General features: G+C 47.5%; 1 protein-coding gene across 12 annotated transcripts in view; it reads right to left on the bottom strand.

The window, feature by feature from the left end:
* The window catches only part of LOC142065819 (histone-lysine N-methyltransferase EHMT1-like), a 124,103-nt gene that overhangs the window by 18,843 nt on the left and 86,097 nt on the right, over positions 1-19,163 (bottom strand). For 10 of the 12 annotated variants that reach the window (XM_075112486.1, XM_075112484.1, XM_075112492.1 and 7 more), the window contains 11 exons: positions 18,416-18,604; positions 17,650-17,730; positions 15,422-15,542; positions 13,544-13,675; positions 11,481-11,626; positions 8,608-8,751; positions 6,822-7,048; positions 5,935-6,099; positions 5,340-5,422; positions 3,941-4,047; positions 1,903-2,025 (listed from right to left, as the gene is read on the bottom strand). In XM_075112486.1, the coding sequence (XP_074968587.1) occupies positions 1,903-2,025; positions 3,941-4,047; positions 5,340-5,422; positions 5,935-6,099; positions 6,822-7,048; positions 8,608-8,751; positions 11,481-11,626; positions 13,544-13,675; positions 15,422-15,542; positions 17,650-17,730; positions 18,416-18,604 (1,518 nt within the window). The remainder of the gene's footprint in view (positions 1-1,902; positions 2,026-3,940; positions 4,048-5,339; positions 5,423-5,934; positions 6,100-6,821; positions 7,049-8,607; positions 8,752-11,480; positions 11,627-13,543; positions 13,676-15,421; positions 15,543-17,649; positions 17,731-18,415; positions 18,605-19,163) is intronic. The other 2 variants (XM_075112493.1, XM_075112481.1) reach the window with 1 other exon arrangement.

Raw genomic sequence — 19,163 nt, 5'->3', positions numbered from 1 at the left:
TTGCGAAGCCTAGGGAAGGTACCAGCCCCAAACCCTGGCTGGCAGATTGATGCTCCCCTTCCCCAGCGGACCCTCTCCACCTCTTCTCCATGTACTGGAGAGCCAGTGAGAGGCAGAAATCCCTTACAGAGGCAGAGCTTGTACTTTACATCAGAAAAGTAGCCTTGTCTCAACCTGAAATGCTCTGTTTATACAGTTGTTTTTGCTGTGTTCTATTAGCACAAGGCCTTATCCCAGCACCTGGCAGCAACACAAAAGGGTGTCCTGCGCAGGGGCTAGGAGCCTCCCGAGAGCCCAAGTCCCCAGCCTGCCTGCAGCCATCTGCTGAGACAGGAGATTAAAAAAGACAGTGAAAGTTGAAAGGAAAAATAAAATGCCTTTGGGAGCTGAACACACAGGGTCTGGTGGAGATGGACAGGTTGTGAGTCATAACAGAGACACTCCCACACTAACACCAAAGATCTTGGAGGCTGGAGCCTGATTTTTATCAGGCATTTATACCCCAAGAGCTTAGCACATAGCAAGGCCCAGAGACCAGGAAATAAGGAGGAGGAAATGGAAGACTGCAAACCAAAGTGACTCCTTCCTGCTAAGCCCCTGGAAGCAACATCAGAGGCGAGAGCCTTCAGATGGAGCTGAGCGTAAAGCACGGCGCAGGGCGAGGGAGCGCCCCACTGCCCTCAGCATCCCCCTCCACGCAGCAGTGCAGCAGGACCCGGCTGGGCAGGCTTGGCACACGCCCCCAGCAGTTAATGTCCGGATTTCTCATCCAAGTGGCTGGAGCTGATTTTAAACTGCAATGTTGCTGCTTTCAAAAAAAAAGACTAATTTGGTGTAAGAAACTAATTAACATAATAAACTAGTCTAGACTTCAGACGTGATCTCAGGCTTCTAATTTGCTTTTGCAAGCTCAGGATTTTTTTCCTTCCCTTTACCTTCAGAAGCAAAAAACCCCCTCTTTTCTCTTCCACAGGAATAACTCAGGAGAGATGTCTGGATTGCTCCAGGACACTTTGGGACAGTGGCCAGCATGAACCCACAGGTGCCTGTCCTGTCCCTTTCCCCCTTCCCAGCTCAGAACCAGGTTCCAAGGATCCATTCAAGGCTTGGGGTGGGCAGCACTTGAAATCTTGTCCAATCCTCCTGGCCCTGACAGCTCCTTCGCAAAAAGGGCATCCTGGCCCTGCTGTACTCCCTAGCAATAGCAGAGGAGCACGCTAACAGCAGCAGGTTGTAACAATAAGAAGTTCACATGGGGAGGGTTCCTCTGCTCCAAATAGCATCTGATTTATGGGACTAATAAATGATCAGTATATTTTCCAAGATTGCAAAGCAACAGGAGCATGCTAAAGGCAAACAGACAGCTGCATTTTATTGTATTTATTTAAATTAAAGGGTAGAGTTTAAAGATGGGGTCCAATTCTGCCACTGCAGCGTGACTGCAAGAAACTACACATCAGTCCTTTGGAAAGCAAAGCTTCCTCTGTCATTTTTCCTGGCTTGGCAAACACCTAATTACAAGCCCATTTTAAAATGTCACCCCAAAATTCTCATTATTAGAGTCTATAGAGAAGGAAGCTCTGAAATCAAACTCCAAATTACTGCAATAGATTTGTGACACTAATCCTTAGTGGCCCCGTATGATATCAAATACCCCCTATATTTGCTGCCACAAACTAATGCATCAAGTGGCAGCATTTGCCCCGAACTGCTCACAGCCAGGACACTGCACCATTAAAATGATACTACCCACAACCACAGCTTTGCCAAACCTTTGCGCCCAAGACAACAAGCCCAGTTCCCCTCTGCCTGAGCACTTCCACTCAGGACTTAAAGCCTATCAAAAAAGAAATGGCAGACAGAGGCTTCTTCAGGAGGAAAAGATAAGGAGTAAACTGCTACCTTAGGATCTACTAGTGCTCCAGCCTTGATAAGGTATTTCACAGTTTCCAAATGGTTGTTTTCTGCCGCTTCCATCAGTGGGGTCCTCTGGTCTTCAGAGCAGGTGTCTATATTAGCCCCAGCCTATTAAGAGGCCAAGGGAAATACAAGGAGAGTTATAATCATTACTGGTTAGCAGAGGAAGGATGTGGGAGTTGAGATTTAATAGCAAGTTTTCTTCCTGAAATTTAAGTGGGGGGGAAAGGCAAAAAAAAGAAATAAAAACCAGAAAAAAGGCAGTCCAACTTCACCTGTTTTGGAAAGTAGCACACACCGCCTGCCCTCTCTCCTGCCTCCTACAGCCAGTAACGGGGCATAAGGAAGCCAACAGCTGGTATTAAATAACTCTTGTTCTTAATGCATCTTGTACTGTTACTTCCTGGATATTGTTTGTGTAACACTTTGGAAAAATCAGCCTCCTCCTTTTTCCAGCAGCTCTGTTTTCCCTGGTCTATCATTTCTACGGACACAATGAACAAAACAACCAGCTCTTCCCGATGTCACAAGCGGTAGGGTCAACTTGCTGATTGCACCAGATAGGAGCTGTAAAAAAATCCTGGAGATCGGCTGTTCCTGGTGAAGTCAACAATAACATTTTTACAGAGGTCTCTGAAAATATGTTTGCTTCAACAAGGGAGTGCCTTGGACCAAAATCTTGCTCTTTTCCAAAACACTGCTGTGTCATGTATCTTGCCTGCTTTAACTCTTTGGCTTAGCTCAGTTACCCACCCAGAGGTGGGTAACCTACAATTCTTGGTAGGCTATGCATGCTTATATACGTGCGAAGCACAGACCTGTTTACAGCAATGACACGCTGACACAGGCTCACCTGGCACAAGAAGTTAGCCCCATTGCTTCCAGGTGCCTCCCACTGAATGCATTTGGTTTGATTACTTTTAAATAGGTAGAGCTATTTAAACCAGACCAGAGAAGAGGCATTTCAAATTTAACAAGCTGGGGACATTCTCTGCTAAACTGGGCACTACTGCAGTAGCCAGACATCAGGGAAGAGACAAGAACATGAAGGATTTTGGAAAAAAAACAGCCCTACTGATACTCAATCGAATTGTCTGTAATATCTCACAAATTTTGCTCCTTTTGCTCATGCAATTCATTCTGTTCTCTTCGCGTGCAGTGAAGTAACTCGTGTGAGAACAGCGCAGCGGGTCCATAGCTGCATCTTCAAACGGCACTTGGAAAGCCGCTGACTCCAGATGCTGAAATGCAACGTCCCAGCGGGCTCATTTTCAAAGATGTGGCATTGCTGCTTTCTCAAAAGCCCTTTAAGGTTTCCCAGTCACACAAGGTAAACAAATCGTACTTCCAGTCACTCCAGATGATGTATGCCAGTACAAAAAAGAAAAACTTTTTAAAGCCTCCTTTTTTCTCCACAGCATTTTGGAGAGGGTTCAACAAGAGCACCCTTATGTCTTTGACCATCTTCCCTCAGTTAGAGACCAAAACTCAGACAATAAGCCAAACTTGCATCTTTCCTTCTCTCTTTTTATGTGCGAGACATTTACCCTGTAGGGGAAAATCCTGCTCAGGCTTTGACAGAAGGGAAGAGAGACTGCTAGCTTCCAGGCTCCAGAGCCTACCTGCCTTTGTTACAAAGAGCAGCTTGGCAGCAGCTTGCGGATCAGCTGCAGTCTGCCAGCGGTCAGCCCGTGCTGGCACACCTGGCAGCGTGCTGCTCTGCTGGGTGTGCTTAGGCACATAGGTTCCCACATGCTCCACAGTGCCCTACATCCAAGCTTCACGTGCTCATTGCCCGGACAGTGAAGCTTGCTTGGAGAACAGCCTAGAAAGACAGCTTCAGTCATGGCCTCTAAGACCTCACGCTACTCTCCACCACTCCTCCCTTACAAACCCTGAGAACAGGAGGTTTTTACAGGAGAGATGCTTCAGTGCTGATTTCCAAGTGTGCTTTAGCCATGTGGGGCAGGAGACCAAAACCACAGAAAATTGCTGGTACAGAAGAACGTAAGTGGTGACAGACCTGAATCAGCATATGGCAGATGTCCACATGGCCAGACTCGGCAGCAGCATGGAGAGGGGTTCTCTTACTCTGATGCTCCATTTTAAAATTAGGGTCAATGCCATCCACTGAAAAACAGAGCAGAGATGCTTTCAACAACAATTCAGAGATTAGAGAAAAGCATAACAGGAGAACCAAGTCCCAGCTAAAGGCTTTTAAAAGACAGGTTCCCAACCCATCCTCAGACTTCCTCAAGACTCACTACACATTCAAGCAAGAAAGCTCTCAGATTAGTCCCATGGACATTCGATATGCAACAGCCCTCAAACTGAGAGCTTCAGAAACACCATGGAATTTAATACCTCGTTAAGGCATTACAATTTCTACATAGGCCATCTCCCTCATTAAAATTGACCATCTCTCAATACAACAAAAACAACACACACTATACAAGGATAAAAAGGAAAAAAAATGCTGCTTTGTTTAAAGCAACACTGCAGTCAGAAACAAAGACTCAGTACTACCTGGCCTTTTGTCTCACCACTATTAACTGCAATTCATATTAGCGATCCTCTTTGCATCCCTGCGAACACAGGCCTACAAAGTGGATGGAGCTTCTCCAACTAACACAAGCTCGGGATCCGGCCAGAGATTCTCACAGCTGCGCAAAGACTGACAGATGATGATGACAGCCAGACAAAGATGTCTGGGCACGATAACATGTTGCATATGATGAGGCTGTAGTTAAATATCAATGAATAACATTTTTGTGCTATTGAAGACACTAACAATGAAGCTAACGCTCGCTAGAAGGAAAAAGAAGAATCTGATAAATGAAAAGAACAGAAAGCATCCAAAAATGTACTGCAAAGCACTGGAGTGGAAAGGAAATGATCCAAGGAAACATTGTGTCCTTCAAAGGGGGAGATTCCTCAGGAATATCTGTTGGTAAAAACAAGCTCAAGGTCATCTGGTGACAGACTGCTAGGTAGCCCAGAAACAAACCCTGTGTACTGAAGGGCTTTTCCTTTCTGCTCTCTTGCTGATGGGTCTTGGCTTAAGCCGACTCCCATCTTTTCACCTCTCTACTGCATGAAAGTACCTACTGTATGCATGGAGAGGAAAAGTTCTGTCGGACTGGAAAAATCACATGTAGGTCTTTTGGGGACAGAAACAGCTTCTCTGGATAAAACCGTGCCCAAACACAGGAACAAGTTGGGAGCAGGTCCACATTTCACAGAAAGATGAAGCCATTTCCAATGACACATCACTTGCAAAGTGGCTTTCTCCTCCAACTCCACTCGCAAGGGGCAGTGGGGAATATGACGTGCTGCCGTGCTGGGAACTGGACTCTGGCAGCTGCCTGCCAGGAGCTGGGAGTACTGCCAGGCACGCAGTGTCCTGGGAAGGAGCCACCTACCCAACATAAGCAGGACTTTTTGCAGCTCTCCTTGCCTCGCAGAGAAGTACAACTGCTTTGGATGGAACCGTAACTTCTTGGGCCTGCAGCAGTGGGGAAAAGAGGCAAAATTAATACCCAGTGAAGAGCCCTCCCGGCATTTCACCCCACCCCGCTGCTACCCCATGTGCATGGCAAAGTCTGTTCCTATGGTACAGCTCTAGAGTGCCAGCAAAACATCAGAAGAAGTCTCCAGAAGGAGGTCTTAAAACTTCCAGCTCCAACCAGACAGGCAGGCTTGTTCTAATGAGGGCCATTATCTATTCAGACACCGCTCATCAACAAATTCTGGGTCTTACTATTGAAAACGGGAACTCCTAGTAGTTACAGCTATGGATAGAAGGCTAGTGAAAAACTAAATCCTCCAGACAAATCAGTAAGACATTTAGAGCTATAACTGTTCTCCTGAATCAGTAATCTGTTGGGGGTGACAAACGACTGAGGTGAACAAAAAAAGGTCTGAGTGGGGCCAAATTACAGAGAAGCTAAATCTCAGTTTTCTCTAGGTTAAGCAACTTTTCTGGGAACCAGAGAGACACAGTGGTCTTTTTCTTACTTTTCAGAGTCCAGGGCAATCAGGGCACTTTCCAGAGTTTCTTTAACTGGTCCCTGGGTCAGGCTAGAAGTAGGCTTTGGAAAAACTGAAGACCCCGCCATGTCAAACCCCTCAGCAGCTGAGCTTTCTGGCTTGTCTTCCTCTGACAACCGTGTCCCAGTGCCACTTAAGAGAAAAAAATGATAAACAGCAAAAGCACAACCATTAAAAATACGCAACAGTGTGTACCTTATGCCAAAGAAGGAAAGGAAATGGATTTTAAACACAGATAAACGTAGGTGAAATTGAAACAAGAACTAATATATTTTACAGCCTTTTCAGTAAGAACTTGCCCCAAAAAGAAGTTGCACTGCCCTATGATTACATTTTGATGTACTCTGTGCTACAGAAAACCTAGGAATGTGGGGCAAGTCATAAAAGCCACCAGAACAAGACCAGATCCGACGGGAAGCCGGAGCACCGTTCAACGCAGGGATGGCTTGATTTGTCTTTTCCTCTGTATTTTCATCCTCTCTTTGCACCTGTTCCCATTGATGCAAGTCAGGAGCTACAGCTAGGTACTGCATGAATTTCCCTGTCGCTTACCAGACCTGGCAATATGAACTCATTCCACTACGATTCTATTCCTAACAACAAGTGGAAGGAATGGTTTTAACTCCTAAACCCCTCCTATCTTCACAGCCTCTGCCCCAGCTCACCCGGTGGTTGCTGTGCTCTTCTCCAACACAGTGAGCAACACAACACACTCCTGCAGATTCCTGCAGCTGAGTGTGGCTTGCCAGAGCAGGACCAGAAAGCACTTTGCTCCATCAGGAGGAGCGCAGGTGTTCAAATGCAAAGCACGGTCTGGTGCGAGGTTTGAGATCGCCATGTGCTCCCAAGCTCACCTCCCTGTCGTGGTGTCAGCCCTTCCCTCCACAGCCGCTGGTTTCTGCTGCTCGTAGGTCAGTGACACCGTTGATGTTGTGTCTGCTTTTGCTATTGTCACCTCCTTTGCCTTGGAGGCCTCTTCCCCGCAGTGTGGGCAGTAGCTCATGTCGTTGACCTGGGAGGCACAGTTCTTGTGGAAACGGTGGGAGATGCTGCTCTCCGGCTGACACTCCATGAAAGTGCCCTAAAAAAACCACAGAGAAGAAATTCACACCTTGGCCACTATGTGCCTTACCCGTTCTACATGCTTCGTCCGCAGATCTCTTAAATACTTCATTCATCACCACTCTTGTCCAATACAGTAAGCAAGCACTGCCACTTCTTTAGAAGAGAACAAAGCCAAGGTAATGGGGAAAAAATTCACTTGGTTAGGGACCGCAAAGCAAGTTCTTCCATTGTGCTTGGGAAACAGAACCAACAAGTCCCAGTTTCCAGCTCTTTCCTCTAACGCTTGAAGTTCTTGCTTATGTTTCTAGAAGTGCCAGTGTACTGTAAGGACGCCCCCAAAACTGGAAAAGAAAACTTCAGACTTGAGTGCTGAGCCAGCATTAAAACTACCTAACAAAGCTGCGCACAAACCGTTCAAGGACCTACATGAATATAATTAAATCAGCTGTTAACCCCAATGTAACCTAAAGCGTGAGACTTCTCTGTTGGACCAGCCCGTGTGCTGTTTAACCCCAGTAATGTGGCTGACTGCTCATTCAACAAGCTTGGGCAACTTTTCTTAAAATTATTTTCTCTTTCCAGCAAAGTCCTCCAAACTAAACTGAAGGTACCCCAGAATTCATTGCCCTGAGATATTAGTGCTACCTGAAGCCCTACTGCGCTCTGTGTTACTAGTGATGGGTAGCACAGACAAATGCTCCCAGATTCACCTGTCTGAACTACGACATGTCCCTCAGAGATGTAAGAGCATGTAAGGAAAGGCTAGTTAAAACCCACTCTTCTCCTGAATTCATGGACCTCCCAAGCAATCTAATTACCTCTATTTCAGCTTTCAAAATGTCTTTAAGGGTTTTGAGGATTTTATCTTTTAAATGATCTTTTACTCGGCATGAAAACCCAGGGTGGCTCCATTTACTACAGTTACAATAATGCTCGAGACTGCTGTAGCATCTTTCATTGAGTCATCTTGAAGAACACTAGCATCAGACAATTAAGCCTCCCCATCATCCCGTGAGGCCCTCACTTGGTGTTTTTCAGCTTTACCAACAGGGAAACTAGGACACTGATGACCTAAAGGACTGGACCAATGCTATTAAAAGCCTCGGTGGCAGAGGTGGAAGAAGCAGCAGGAGATCTCAAACACTGCCTTGTTCCAGTGCCATCACTTGGGTTCCCCATCTAAACCCTCATGAGCAGGCAGGGGGACAGAACCACTCCTGTGTACACAGGTTCATTTACAAATCAAGCTAATACAATTTTTGATGTGATTGATCTGTACAGAGAAAGAAAAAAAAACCCTTGTTCCAAATAAATTTCTAAGGCAAGACTTCCACTATTGTGAAACCCCAGTGAAAACCCTTCAGTAACACCCCTTGGGGTCTCCAGGAAGATAAAGGTGACAATTGCAGCTACCCTCACACACATTCCTGTTGAAAACACCACCTGACGTGCTGTGGAACGAGGTGGAGCTGATGCCAGGAAGTCAGTAAACCCCTTTAGGTACCATCTCCACCTTCAGCTGTTCCAGCTACTGCAATAGGTACCCCCTTCCCTAGATTGAGAGCACGGACTTACTGCAGTGCAAAAGTATCCACAGCCAGGGCAACACTGGTGTTTCACCATCCTCCCTCTATGGTCCTCACACAGCACCAAAAGCTGGACTTTGTTAGACGGGCGCATCAGTTCATACTTAACCACACTGTTTGTGCATCGGCCCAGCTGGAACAGGAGAAATTAAAGGAAATGAAATTACCGGAGACCAAAACACTCTCTGTGCTTGTGCGGAGGAAGATTTTGCACACTGCCTTGATGAGCCCTGGCTTTTTCACAGTAATTCAGATGTGTGCCAGATAGCATTAGCAGTGCAGCAGGAAGCTGTGAAAGCTGCTCTCACAGGAAGAAATGCACCATTTACTAACTAACATGCATGTGGACCCTGAGACGTTTGTTCCTTGCAAGAAAAAAAAAGTCATAACTGGAAATACGCAACAGCCAAGCAGCCGCAGAAGGGGCAGTCCCATGGGCCTGACTCACACAACATGCGCTCTCCTTTTGCCAGGAAGAGCGGGTGTCGGTGACCAAGAGAACAAGATCATACGCACTAGATTTTGTTACTGTTCAAAAGTATAAGTCACAGGAAGATAAAGGGAAAAATAATTGCTCTTTGTTGCCAGTGAAGTTATCGTCTGTACTGGTTCCAGCACTGGCCCCTGCCCAGACCACAGGGATGAATAGCCAGGCTTTCACAAGAGCTCAAGTCGAGTCACATTTTGAGCATGTTTTCTGAAGGATTTCACCAATGTATAGCTCTGGGCTTAAAAAGTTGTCTTCTCATGCACCACCTTATTCTGTTAGTGACAGCAGGCTCTGTAATTGGGGTTCACTTTTCCCAGCCAGTGTTATTTCCTCTGCTGCGTCAGAAGGATCGGCGCTTCCTTCTGCTGCCCCCATTCATACCATCTATGACATTTTCACACCCCAGCTGCCACCTGCTAGCATGACACAAAGCTGTTGGAGTTCTGTAAGGTCCTCTTGATAATAACCTTGCTTTCCCCAGATGCCTGGTAAAGGACATTTATAAACCAGAAATATATATGTGAAAGGCTGCTACCAGGAAACGTCCCTACCGAAATCTGTGCACGGTTTACTGTGCGCTGCCACCATGAGCAGAGGGGTCAAGTCACGAACATGGTGCCTGCTCATCACCAACTGTCCCTCTGGCCTAGCTGAGGTTTGATTTGCTGCTTTTTCGTCAACAAAACTAGACTTTCTCTCTAATTTTTTAATCTCCACTTCTCCTGCAGAATCAACACCCCTACAGAAAAAGAGAACAGATTTTAACCTAGGCTTATCATTCACCCCTAGCATCTCTGATTCAACCTACCCAAACTCCAGCTGCAAGGTCTACCTGTGGTTGTGATACCTTGGCTAGACTGATCACGGTTAACACACAGAGCCCAGGGACTGCAGGAGGGGCAGGAGAGGACCATTGCAGGGGTTTTCACTTATGAACTGAGGAAAATTTATTAACACATGAAAAGCTGCACTGTCCATGTGAAGAAGTCCCTGCATTATTGTGTCACACTATATTATTTGTTAGAAAGTCTAAAAAAGGTACGAAAGGATTAATTGCTATTTTCCGACCATTAGAGAGTGCAGCAGGGTGCTCATAATTATTTATAACATTATCCAAGGACATGACAGTCTGGAGAACCCACTATGCACACGTGTAATATCCCTACAACATCTACAAGTCACTTATCCCATTATGAAAAAGAATCTAACATAAAGCATGGCCTTTGCTGTTCCTCTCTCCGATTCATCCAGGGGCAGAACTGTCAAACCACCATATACACAAGAAGAAACTCTTTCATATACCTTTTTTTTTAAGAAACTCTTTCATATACCTTTTGTTTATTTAGAAACCCTGGGGTCTCCCTCTCTTCTGTAAGCCTCCAGGGCATTCCCTCTTTAACAAATCAATTTTGCCATGCTTTGGAAATTCCTTTCTCTATAGGTACCAGCAGGTACTTACAGAAGCAGAGCTGGGCTGCAAACCTGATTATCACCTTCTCCCTCCATCCACCCTTCTCCTGCGATCCTACAGGAGAACTAGGGATAGTCTCACTCCTTGTCCTACTACCAGCAAGTATCAGAGCACTGCAGTGTGACTGCAGCTCAGCTGAAGCTTAAAAGAAACCCAAGTGCCTCCCAGTAAAAGAAGCATCTACCGAGTGTGTGCCTGTCCTGCAGTCTCACCTTCCAGACTCTGGGAGGGAGTCACTTCTGCCACTTCCACACTCCTGGAACCAGCAGAGCCCAACTAGCCCAGCTGCGATCAACTGAAAGGCATCAAGTGCAATCGTTTTCAGTCAGCCAGACCTGGAGGCTGCGCCGGGTTGCCAGGACGTAGGAAGCTTTGTAACAGAAGCCTCTTGCGGGAGGAGGAGAGAGGAAGGCTGGGGCAGACTAAGCCAGTGGAGGACATGCCAAGTTCCCAAAACTCAAGAGCTGGCTATGGAAAGGTTTGCATCAGCTCTGTCGTAGTCAGGGGAAACCAGCTCCAAGCTTCCTCTGATTGGATTTTCTCACTTTCATGCATGCTAATGTATTTTAGCTCACTTGGCCTCAAGTGTGTCTGTTACATTAACTTGATCCAGCCGCACAGGCCAGGACAAGCAGCAGAGATCCACCCAGTGCCTCTCCAACTGCCACCTCCTCCCTTCGAGTGGATTCAACCTGACTGTGCAATACGCGCAGAGTGCTGGAGCCCTCAGCTTAGCGAGCGAAATGTTTGCCCTGCCATTCCCACACACCAGCGGGTTCCCAGTCTAGCAGGCTGCAGAGCCCCTACGCGACCCGACGCGGGTTCCCGGCACAGCATTTTATTCTTTATGTCTTTGCCTTCAGCAGAAAAGTCTGCAAGAAGCTGAAAGACAGGCTCCTACCTCGTTATCCACGCTCTCCGTGGCCATGCACTGGTTGTTGGCTAGCGTGGTGATCTCTCTGCTTTTGGGGGTTTCCATTCGGCAGCTACAGAGGGGGACTTCCTGGAGACCATCTACTTCCATTGCTTCAGGACCATTGGAAAGACCTGGAGTACAGAAGACCATAAATCAACTGTGAAATTCTGTGCCAGGAGGAAGGATGCAGTCCATCAACACCACCCATGTCCTGTGGCACCTTCCTATTCCACATTCCATTGAAACGCTTTCAAGGCATTATCTAAACCCTGTAAAAAAGACCCCTTTCTTACATCAGCTGGAGGTTGCAAAAGCATCCTGTACTTTTCTAAGTCCAGCCGCACTACAGATGACTGTGCTGAAATCAAGAATAGTAAGTTAAGAACAGTTTACTATGAGAAAACTTCAACAAGGAAAAGCAGTGATGAGGTACAGAGTTTCATCAGCCTGTCTCTCCTCCCCACCTGCCCCACAACACTGTGCTCCGGCACCAGAAAATTTGTAGGAAACCACCCGGAGTTGGAAATTTGAATATTTAGTGGAGTGATAAATAGAGAAGATCAGGAAAGCACAAACTTCTATTTGCAGAGGCTTATTACACAGATGGGAAAACAAAATTCCTGGGACTATTTGGTCTCAGCCAACCAAGAATTACTTATTTTGGAAAGAGAACAAACCAGGGAAAAGAAAGCAGCAAGATGCTCAGATATTCTTGCCTTCTCCTCATCTCTTTCCCTCAGATTTTGAACATTTTCAGACCTATTTAAAGGTGGATAATGGCTTTTGAAGGGTCTCACCGCCAGGTATGGGGGCACAGCATGAATCTTCTTGTGGCTCCTCTGGCTTCAATTCAATCACTAGATTACCCATGACTGCAAAACACTGGTCTAACGACAAAGGGGTTGCTTTTAGTCCTACGCTGCTATTCTAATCCTACACAGTCGTAACATCTCTTCACAATGTTTCCATTACAGAAGCAAACCCTCAAAGATTGGCCTTTGGATTGGTTCACCCAGAGAGTCCCAAGCTTTCCCTACCCAAGCCTGCTATGGGATTGAGCCCCAGCGAGAAGGAGGCGCGCAGCTATTTTTTAAGCTTTTGAGAAAGGAGAGTTATTTTGTTGCAGAGTTTCAAAGATCAACTTCGTTCCTGGGGGAGATTCCTCTCTAGCTGCTGTGGCAAAGGCAGCATTCCCCCTGCAGCATCCTGCCCATGGCTACGACTGTATCAGCCAAGCACAAGCCCCTTTCATCTTGTAAGAGGTTCCTTTAGCCAACAAGTTGCAAGACCAAGCCTAAAGGGATGGGATATTTCAAGACATATAAGCAGAGGGAAAGTCCTTGCAGTTTCCATGTAAAATCCTGTCAAGATCTTAAAGGTTTAAGAGCTTCTTCTAGGCCCACAGCTCACAAAGCTCATTCCTCGCCTTCCAAACTGTCACTTTCATAATCTTTTTGACATCCAGAGGCTGTGGTGAAAGCCCCCCTCATGCATCCTGACCCTCTCTTGGTGGCTAACCCTCCCACCCACTCTTTGATGTGCCTCTATCAAAAGAGCCAGGCAGCCTTTGAAAGAGAAAGAGCAACGGGGGACAGACGATGGATGCGGGTGAGGCAGGAGGCGCTGGATCCGAGGCAAGTTCAGCACTGGGAACAGCGGCAGGGGTGAGCGCCCAGGGACCTACGCCAGCGCCTCCTCTTCCCAGGGCTGAACAAGAGGATCCTGGGGGGCACTGGGGAGATGCCACATCAGCATCCTTCAAGGAAGGGAGGGGAGCTGCCGAGTGTGACAGGCGGGCTGGGGCAGCATCTTGCACCCCTCGTGGGGCATCTTCCCGAGCCACTGTGCTCCACCCGAGCTCCACCTGAGCCAGGTTCCTGGTCCCCAGCGCAGAGGGCCCAGCGGTGGGTGGGTGGGTGCTCTGTGGCCGGGCCGGGCCCTGCAGCCACCAGGGGGCAGCCGGGCCCCCGCAGCCGCCCCGCAGCCCCCCGCAGCCCCCGGCGGAACAATGCCCCGGTCCCAGGCCCAGCTGGCCAGCACCCACTCACCTCCCGCTGGCGAGGAGAGGATTCCCTTCACCCGGAGATCCAGGGAATCCAGGGACACCTCCATGTACTCCATGCTGTTCTCCTGGCCGGGGCCCTCTCTGCCTCCCAAAGATGGTTTATAGCCTTCAGCACCTAGATGGAAACACACGTGTATTTACACGGCTAAAAAAAAATACATTAAAATAAATAAATCGCGTGCAAGCGCATGTGGGTGTAAAGGCCATATTTAAGCGAGCAGGCTGTATGCAGGCTCCTCAGAGAGGCCATGACTATGGATGCACATAGAATTATGAAAATGCAACATCTGGGCATATATGGCACGATCGATCTCTTATTTCCTTCCCTGTCTGATCAGACAGATTTTCCACTTCCACTTAGGTAGGTAACAACAACAACAAAAAAAGAATAAATGAGACAAATAAGTTCTGCCTCTGAAAGGCACATCTGCCTGCTGCCGTACTGCATCAGCAGCAGAAGCTTAAATGGCACAAGGAAGGGATGAAACCAGAGCTCAGCGCATCCTCCTGCCTCCGACCTGCTGCAAAGGGCTCCAGGTACACTCTGGCCAGGCAGAGCGAACCGGGTAATCATGTATGTCGTGAAGAGGACGAGACAGGTGACATTCAGCTTAATGGGAGGGGAAAAACATAAAAGCCAAGTTCTTTCTGGCTCTAAGTGAACAAAGCTGCTGCTAGGAAGAGATTGCATGGGGGATCCCTCCTTGGGAAGAGATTGTGGGGGACCCCTCGGAGCCTTCGTGGGAACTGTCAAACTCTTTGCACACCCTTGGCTTTGCTTTCTCTCCTGGTTTGCTTCTCCCACTCAGGCTTGGCCAAGAGACTTGCATGAGACTAGCCTGAAAGACCGGCTGCCACCTGTATGGGAGGGACGGAAAACCAGTCTGCACCTGAAACGAAGAATTAGCTATTTGCTCGGAAAATTATCAATGGCCCCCACTTCCTGAGAAAGGGGCTGCCTCGGGAGGAAGAGGAGCAAGCCAGATGACTGACAAACCCCAGGCACAGACCAGAGGCTAAAACCCAGTCATTTAGCTCAGAAGCTGCCACAAATCTGCTGACAGAAAAATGGCCTGTTTGCAAAGAATTAGCAAACACGGAAGAATAAACCCTTTGATGGCACTGGATGTGTTAAACCTTAATAACAAAGCTGAAGGCACAGCATCACTTCAGAGACTACCCACCTTTTTTTTTTTACCCATTTTGTTACCTTTCCTGAAGGAGAATAATAATCAGATCCAGCCTGCACTCTCAGGTCTCCCCATCCCACAGCTTTCAGAGGACAAAGGTCGCTGAAACCTTCTTTTGAGTGCTGGGTAGCTTAGGTCAAACAAGAATGACTAACTGAACATCATCCACACCATGAGATGGGCCAGAGGTAGCTATTTACAAATGTTGTGGTGCTTTCAGAATAAGCAAAGACAACCTGCATATTCCATTCAGCTCAACAAACATCCATACAAAAGTAATAGTGCATCACTCTGGGGTGGTTCTTCTTTTCCCTTCTGCATCTAACCTCACTCCCCGAGCTCATGGGACATAAGTCCACACGCACATGAGTCCACGAGGTCTTTTTTTTTTTTGGATACTCTGAAATAAAGGGAGTTCATCAACAAAAGAAAATACTCCTCCAGCATGCCAAGTATAAACCCACCTCATATTTATTCTGCTGCTAAGGTGTGCATACCGGCAGTTACTGCCAGTGAGATGCAAGTTCACACCCTGGTTTATCATACAATCCATCCTTGTAAAGGAAGAGCAAGCTCTGCAGACAGCCACTGCCTTATGGGCCTCAGGTCCTTACCCCTCCACCTGGAGGGCTAATTTCTGTGTAGTGAAGGAACAAAACACTATTAGTTACCTAGCACACTGGCTTGTTTCTTTTTATTCCTCCGTCTCCTCTTGCGGGTGGGTTTCAGCCATGGACTGTCTGTCTTTCCTTTTCTCTTCAGCAGCTTCTTCTTGATGCTGGACTCCGAGCTCTGAATAACCAAAGAGGCCACGTGCATGTAAGGCATCTTGGTAGCAGCATCCCAGCAGTCCTTTGCACCCATGCGAAAGGGCCTTCTCGCAGCTTGAGTTATGTGAAAAGGCCTTAAGGACTGGGTGTTTGAAATCATGTGGTGCTAAGATGTCTTTATAGCACTCAAAAGGAAACACAAGCACACGTGTGGGTGTATTTCCTGTCATTTCAATAGTGCATGCTTCACTGTCTCTTCCATGTAGGCTCTTACACCACGCTCATCGCAGTAGTAGCTGAGCACCTCTGCGCAGCAAGGCATTATGCAGGCACACACACACTTTTAGCTTCTCCCCGGAAAAAGTTGGGGTTTTTTTCAAACTAAAATATTAGCATTGCTCCACAGTCGTGCTAGAAAATGCCAACAAAAATCTGCCTTGCACCTAAAGAGCCACTTTACAGGACTGGGACAGACCCTGAGGAATTGAACTCTACAGCAGGAGACTAGCCCCGTCCCTGAGCAAGGTACAGGGCGTCACATCAGCACAGACAAATCATGCAGCAAATATTCAGACACACATATGAATCTAAACAGGGTTTGGGTTTTGGTTTAAAAACTACAGTTGTCTGGGGTGGGTTTTCAAAGTCAACACTGAAACAGAGTATCGGGCACCCCCAACCCTGTAAGGCAGTCTTCACAGCACCAATCATGAATTCGATGTTTGAACAGAAACTGCCAGCTCCTGATGCTTATCCATCTCCCACCAAAGCCTATGAAAAACCTGCCACCATTAACAGCAGCTGGATCAGGCCCTACCTTCATGGCCTACCTTGAGAGGAAGCTGATGCTGCACCATGCCCTGTTATCACAGTGAACAAAGCCAGGCAAATGTGGCGCTGAGCCTTGGCTCTCTGGGGCAGCTCTACGGCGTGTCTACACTGCCCCCGATAAGCGTTCTCAAGCGTGGGCTCCGTTGTGCCCCGCCACGTGGCTTACACCAATTGCATCACACTGCTTGGGGGGGGGGAGGTTTGCATTTTAGCCAGTCTCCGTCTGGGGAACTGACTGACTCACCAGACATGAGCAGAGCAAAAACCACCGTCTAGGATGTGGCGATGTGACTTGGGAGTTTGGACTTGACTGCAGGCTCAACCCTTGGTTTGAGCTATCACTAGACTGGCCTCAGCTACCCAAAGAAAGGGCCAGCCTAAACAGTCCCTGCAGCTTGGTCCTCTCTGGCTCCTCTAGTGTCAGAGGACAAGGAACAGGACCCTAAAGAGCTTCAGCAATTCATTTGGTATAGTAATTTCTACCTTCAGCTATAAATATCAAGAAAAGGAAGCCAAGAATTATCTCAAGGTGACTGAAGAGTTGGGGTACCTTAAATGCTGGCTCCTCAACTTGAGATGCTGTGGAAAGGGAGCAAAATTTTAAAGTAAAGGAGAAGGGGGGGGACAGAGACAATCAATGAACAACAATTGAAATTTAAAAAAAAACCCCACTGGTTCTCTTCACCAGCCATCTAAAAATAAAAAGTAAAAATCACTAACAGCTGGTGAAAGTCTTGCCCTAGCACTATACAACCTCCTAGGGAGAGTGTCTGTCTGTCTGTCTGTCTGCGTGCTAAAAGTCTCCCTGATAAGAGCTGCTCATCTGGTACGGTGAGGTGGCATGTCAGAATTTAGGCTCTGGGCTCGGCCAATGGATTTGTGAACAACTCCACCTGAGCTCCAAAAAGCAAAGCGGAGCTTCAGGTTACTAAGAAAACATTGCTGGCTCCTCTCACGTGCCAAGTCTGCATCTGAAGAACTTAAGCATCCTTAAATATTTCTACTAACATTCAAATGATTAAAAGCAGTCAACACTTTGTTGAAAACAAGAAACAAAAGCCCATTAATTAGCATCAGAAAGCAATTAATTGTATCACAGATCAGGGTTAAGCACCTTGTGAAAAACAATACTCTGTGTGTGGGTGGTTTCAGAGAGTGAGTTTTGTCAGAGACATGAAACTACACCACTTCTCTCCCCCTCCCCGCCCTCTTCGCTCTCTCTTTCTGGCAGCAGTGCAAAGGGAAAATTATTATCAACAGGACAAAGGCTGAAGGATGCATTTAGCAGCCAGGCTCACCAAGTCAGACTCATCTCCATCCTCCTCCTCCTCCCCAGACTCTCCAGACTCCTGTTCCTCCTCAGACTCGCCATCATCAATCTGCAGCCACCATTTGCCCAAGAACAGAAAGAGTCAGTCAGGTCAGGTCTCTCAAAGCAGGGCATCCCCCCGGCATCCTGCTGTGCCCCCTACCCAGCAGAGCGTCCCCCCATCATCCTGCTGCGCCTAGCACCAGCCTGCACAGGCACTAACAGAATCTCCTCTCCAGGACAAAAACTCCAAAGCTGTCAATGCATGTCATGGTACAGCCATGAGGATGGTACAAGGGGAAAAAAAAATCGACCCCAGAAGAAAGTTTTCCAACTAAATCTTAAATTTTGTGATTATCCACACACAGCCTCATGTCTACACTACGTATCATGATTTGGGAAGAATTAACTAAACCAGTTTTAGTGTTTAACCAGTCTCTTACAAGCAAGATTAGGAAAACATCTCTTACTGGCTCGGTAATCCCATAACTAAGTGTGGTGCGTGTTCTGCACGTATACTGGAACACAGACTTATGTTGCAAGGCTGAAGCTGAGGGGTAGGTGGGGAGACTCTCGCAGGTGCAATGGGGAGCAGGAAATGGTCATCAAAAAGCCTCACTTCTATGGCTGTGCTTTCTGCCACCTTGCAGGCAAAGAAAACCTAGAAATTGCCTTGACTTGTGCCACTCCTACCCCATGCATACAAGCAGCATCCCATCCCACTCCTTCAAGTCCTGCACAGGGCATGCAAATACCTTTCTGGCATTGTCTGCATCAGATGCGCTGTCTTTAGAGGTCCTGTTATCATCTGCAGGAAACACAGCTGCCTGTTCTGCTCCATGATCATCATCCTCTTCCAACTCATCAGAGTCTTCCTCTTCAGAGTCTACATCTATGCTTTCCCCGTTCACATGAGGGCTGGCATCACCCAGGTCCTTTTCACTCTGAAAGTCATCCAAGCACATAAGCCACAATGACGACGTCAGTTCACAGGACAGAGCAGCCGAATCCATCCCAGACTGCCTCTGTGCTAGGTGCCTTAAAGCTGCCAGGGCTCTTTGCCCCTCTAGCGGCTTTATGTCCTCTGTAGAGCTGCTGGCTCTATGTCCCTCCAGAGCTCTTCAATGCTGCCAGCAAAGGCCTCCTGAGAGCCTGCCATGTGTCACCCAACCCTGCTGACATGGGGAACAAGGAGCCACGAGGAGACATTGCAGACTCCTGGCTGTACAAGGCATTAAAGGGAGGAAGGCTGCTGAGCAGGAGCCTTCAGACAGACGCCTTGCAGTCTAATTCAAACATGGAAGGGCAGCTCCACCATGGCATACCCAGGGTGCAAGAAGGTTTCTAGTGAATGGAAAGGGAAGTTAAATCAGAGAGAGGGATTTTCGCTCCACTCCATGAAAGCCCAAGCAATGTTTTCCTTTAAATCAAAGAACAAAACTTCAGGGCGTGGGTTGCAGCAAAAGGAGAATTTGATCAGGACTGAGTCCCTGCCTGAAGATT

The sequence above is a fragment of the Phalacrocorax aristotelis genome, chromosome 17 (assembly GCF_949628215.1).
Source record: "Phalacrocorax aristotelis chromosome 17, bGulAri2.1, whole genome shotgun sequence".
NCBI classification, from domain to species: Eukaryota; Metazoa; Chordata; class Aves; order Suliformes; family Phalacrocoracidae; genus Phalacrocorax; species Phalacrocorax aristotelis.
This window is presented reverse-complemented; position numbering and strand designations above follow the sequence as displayed.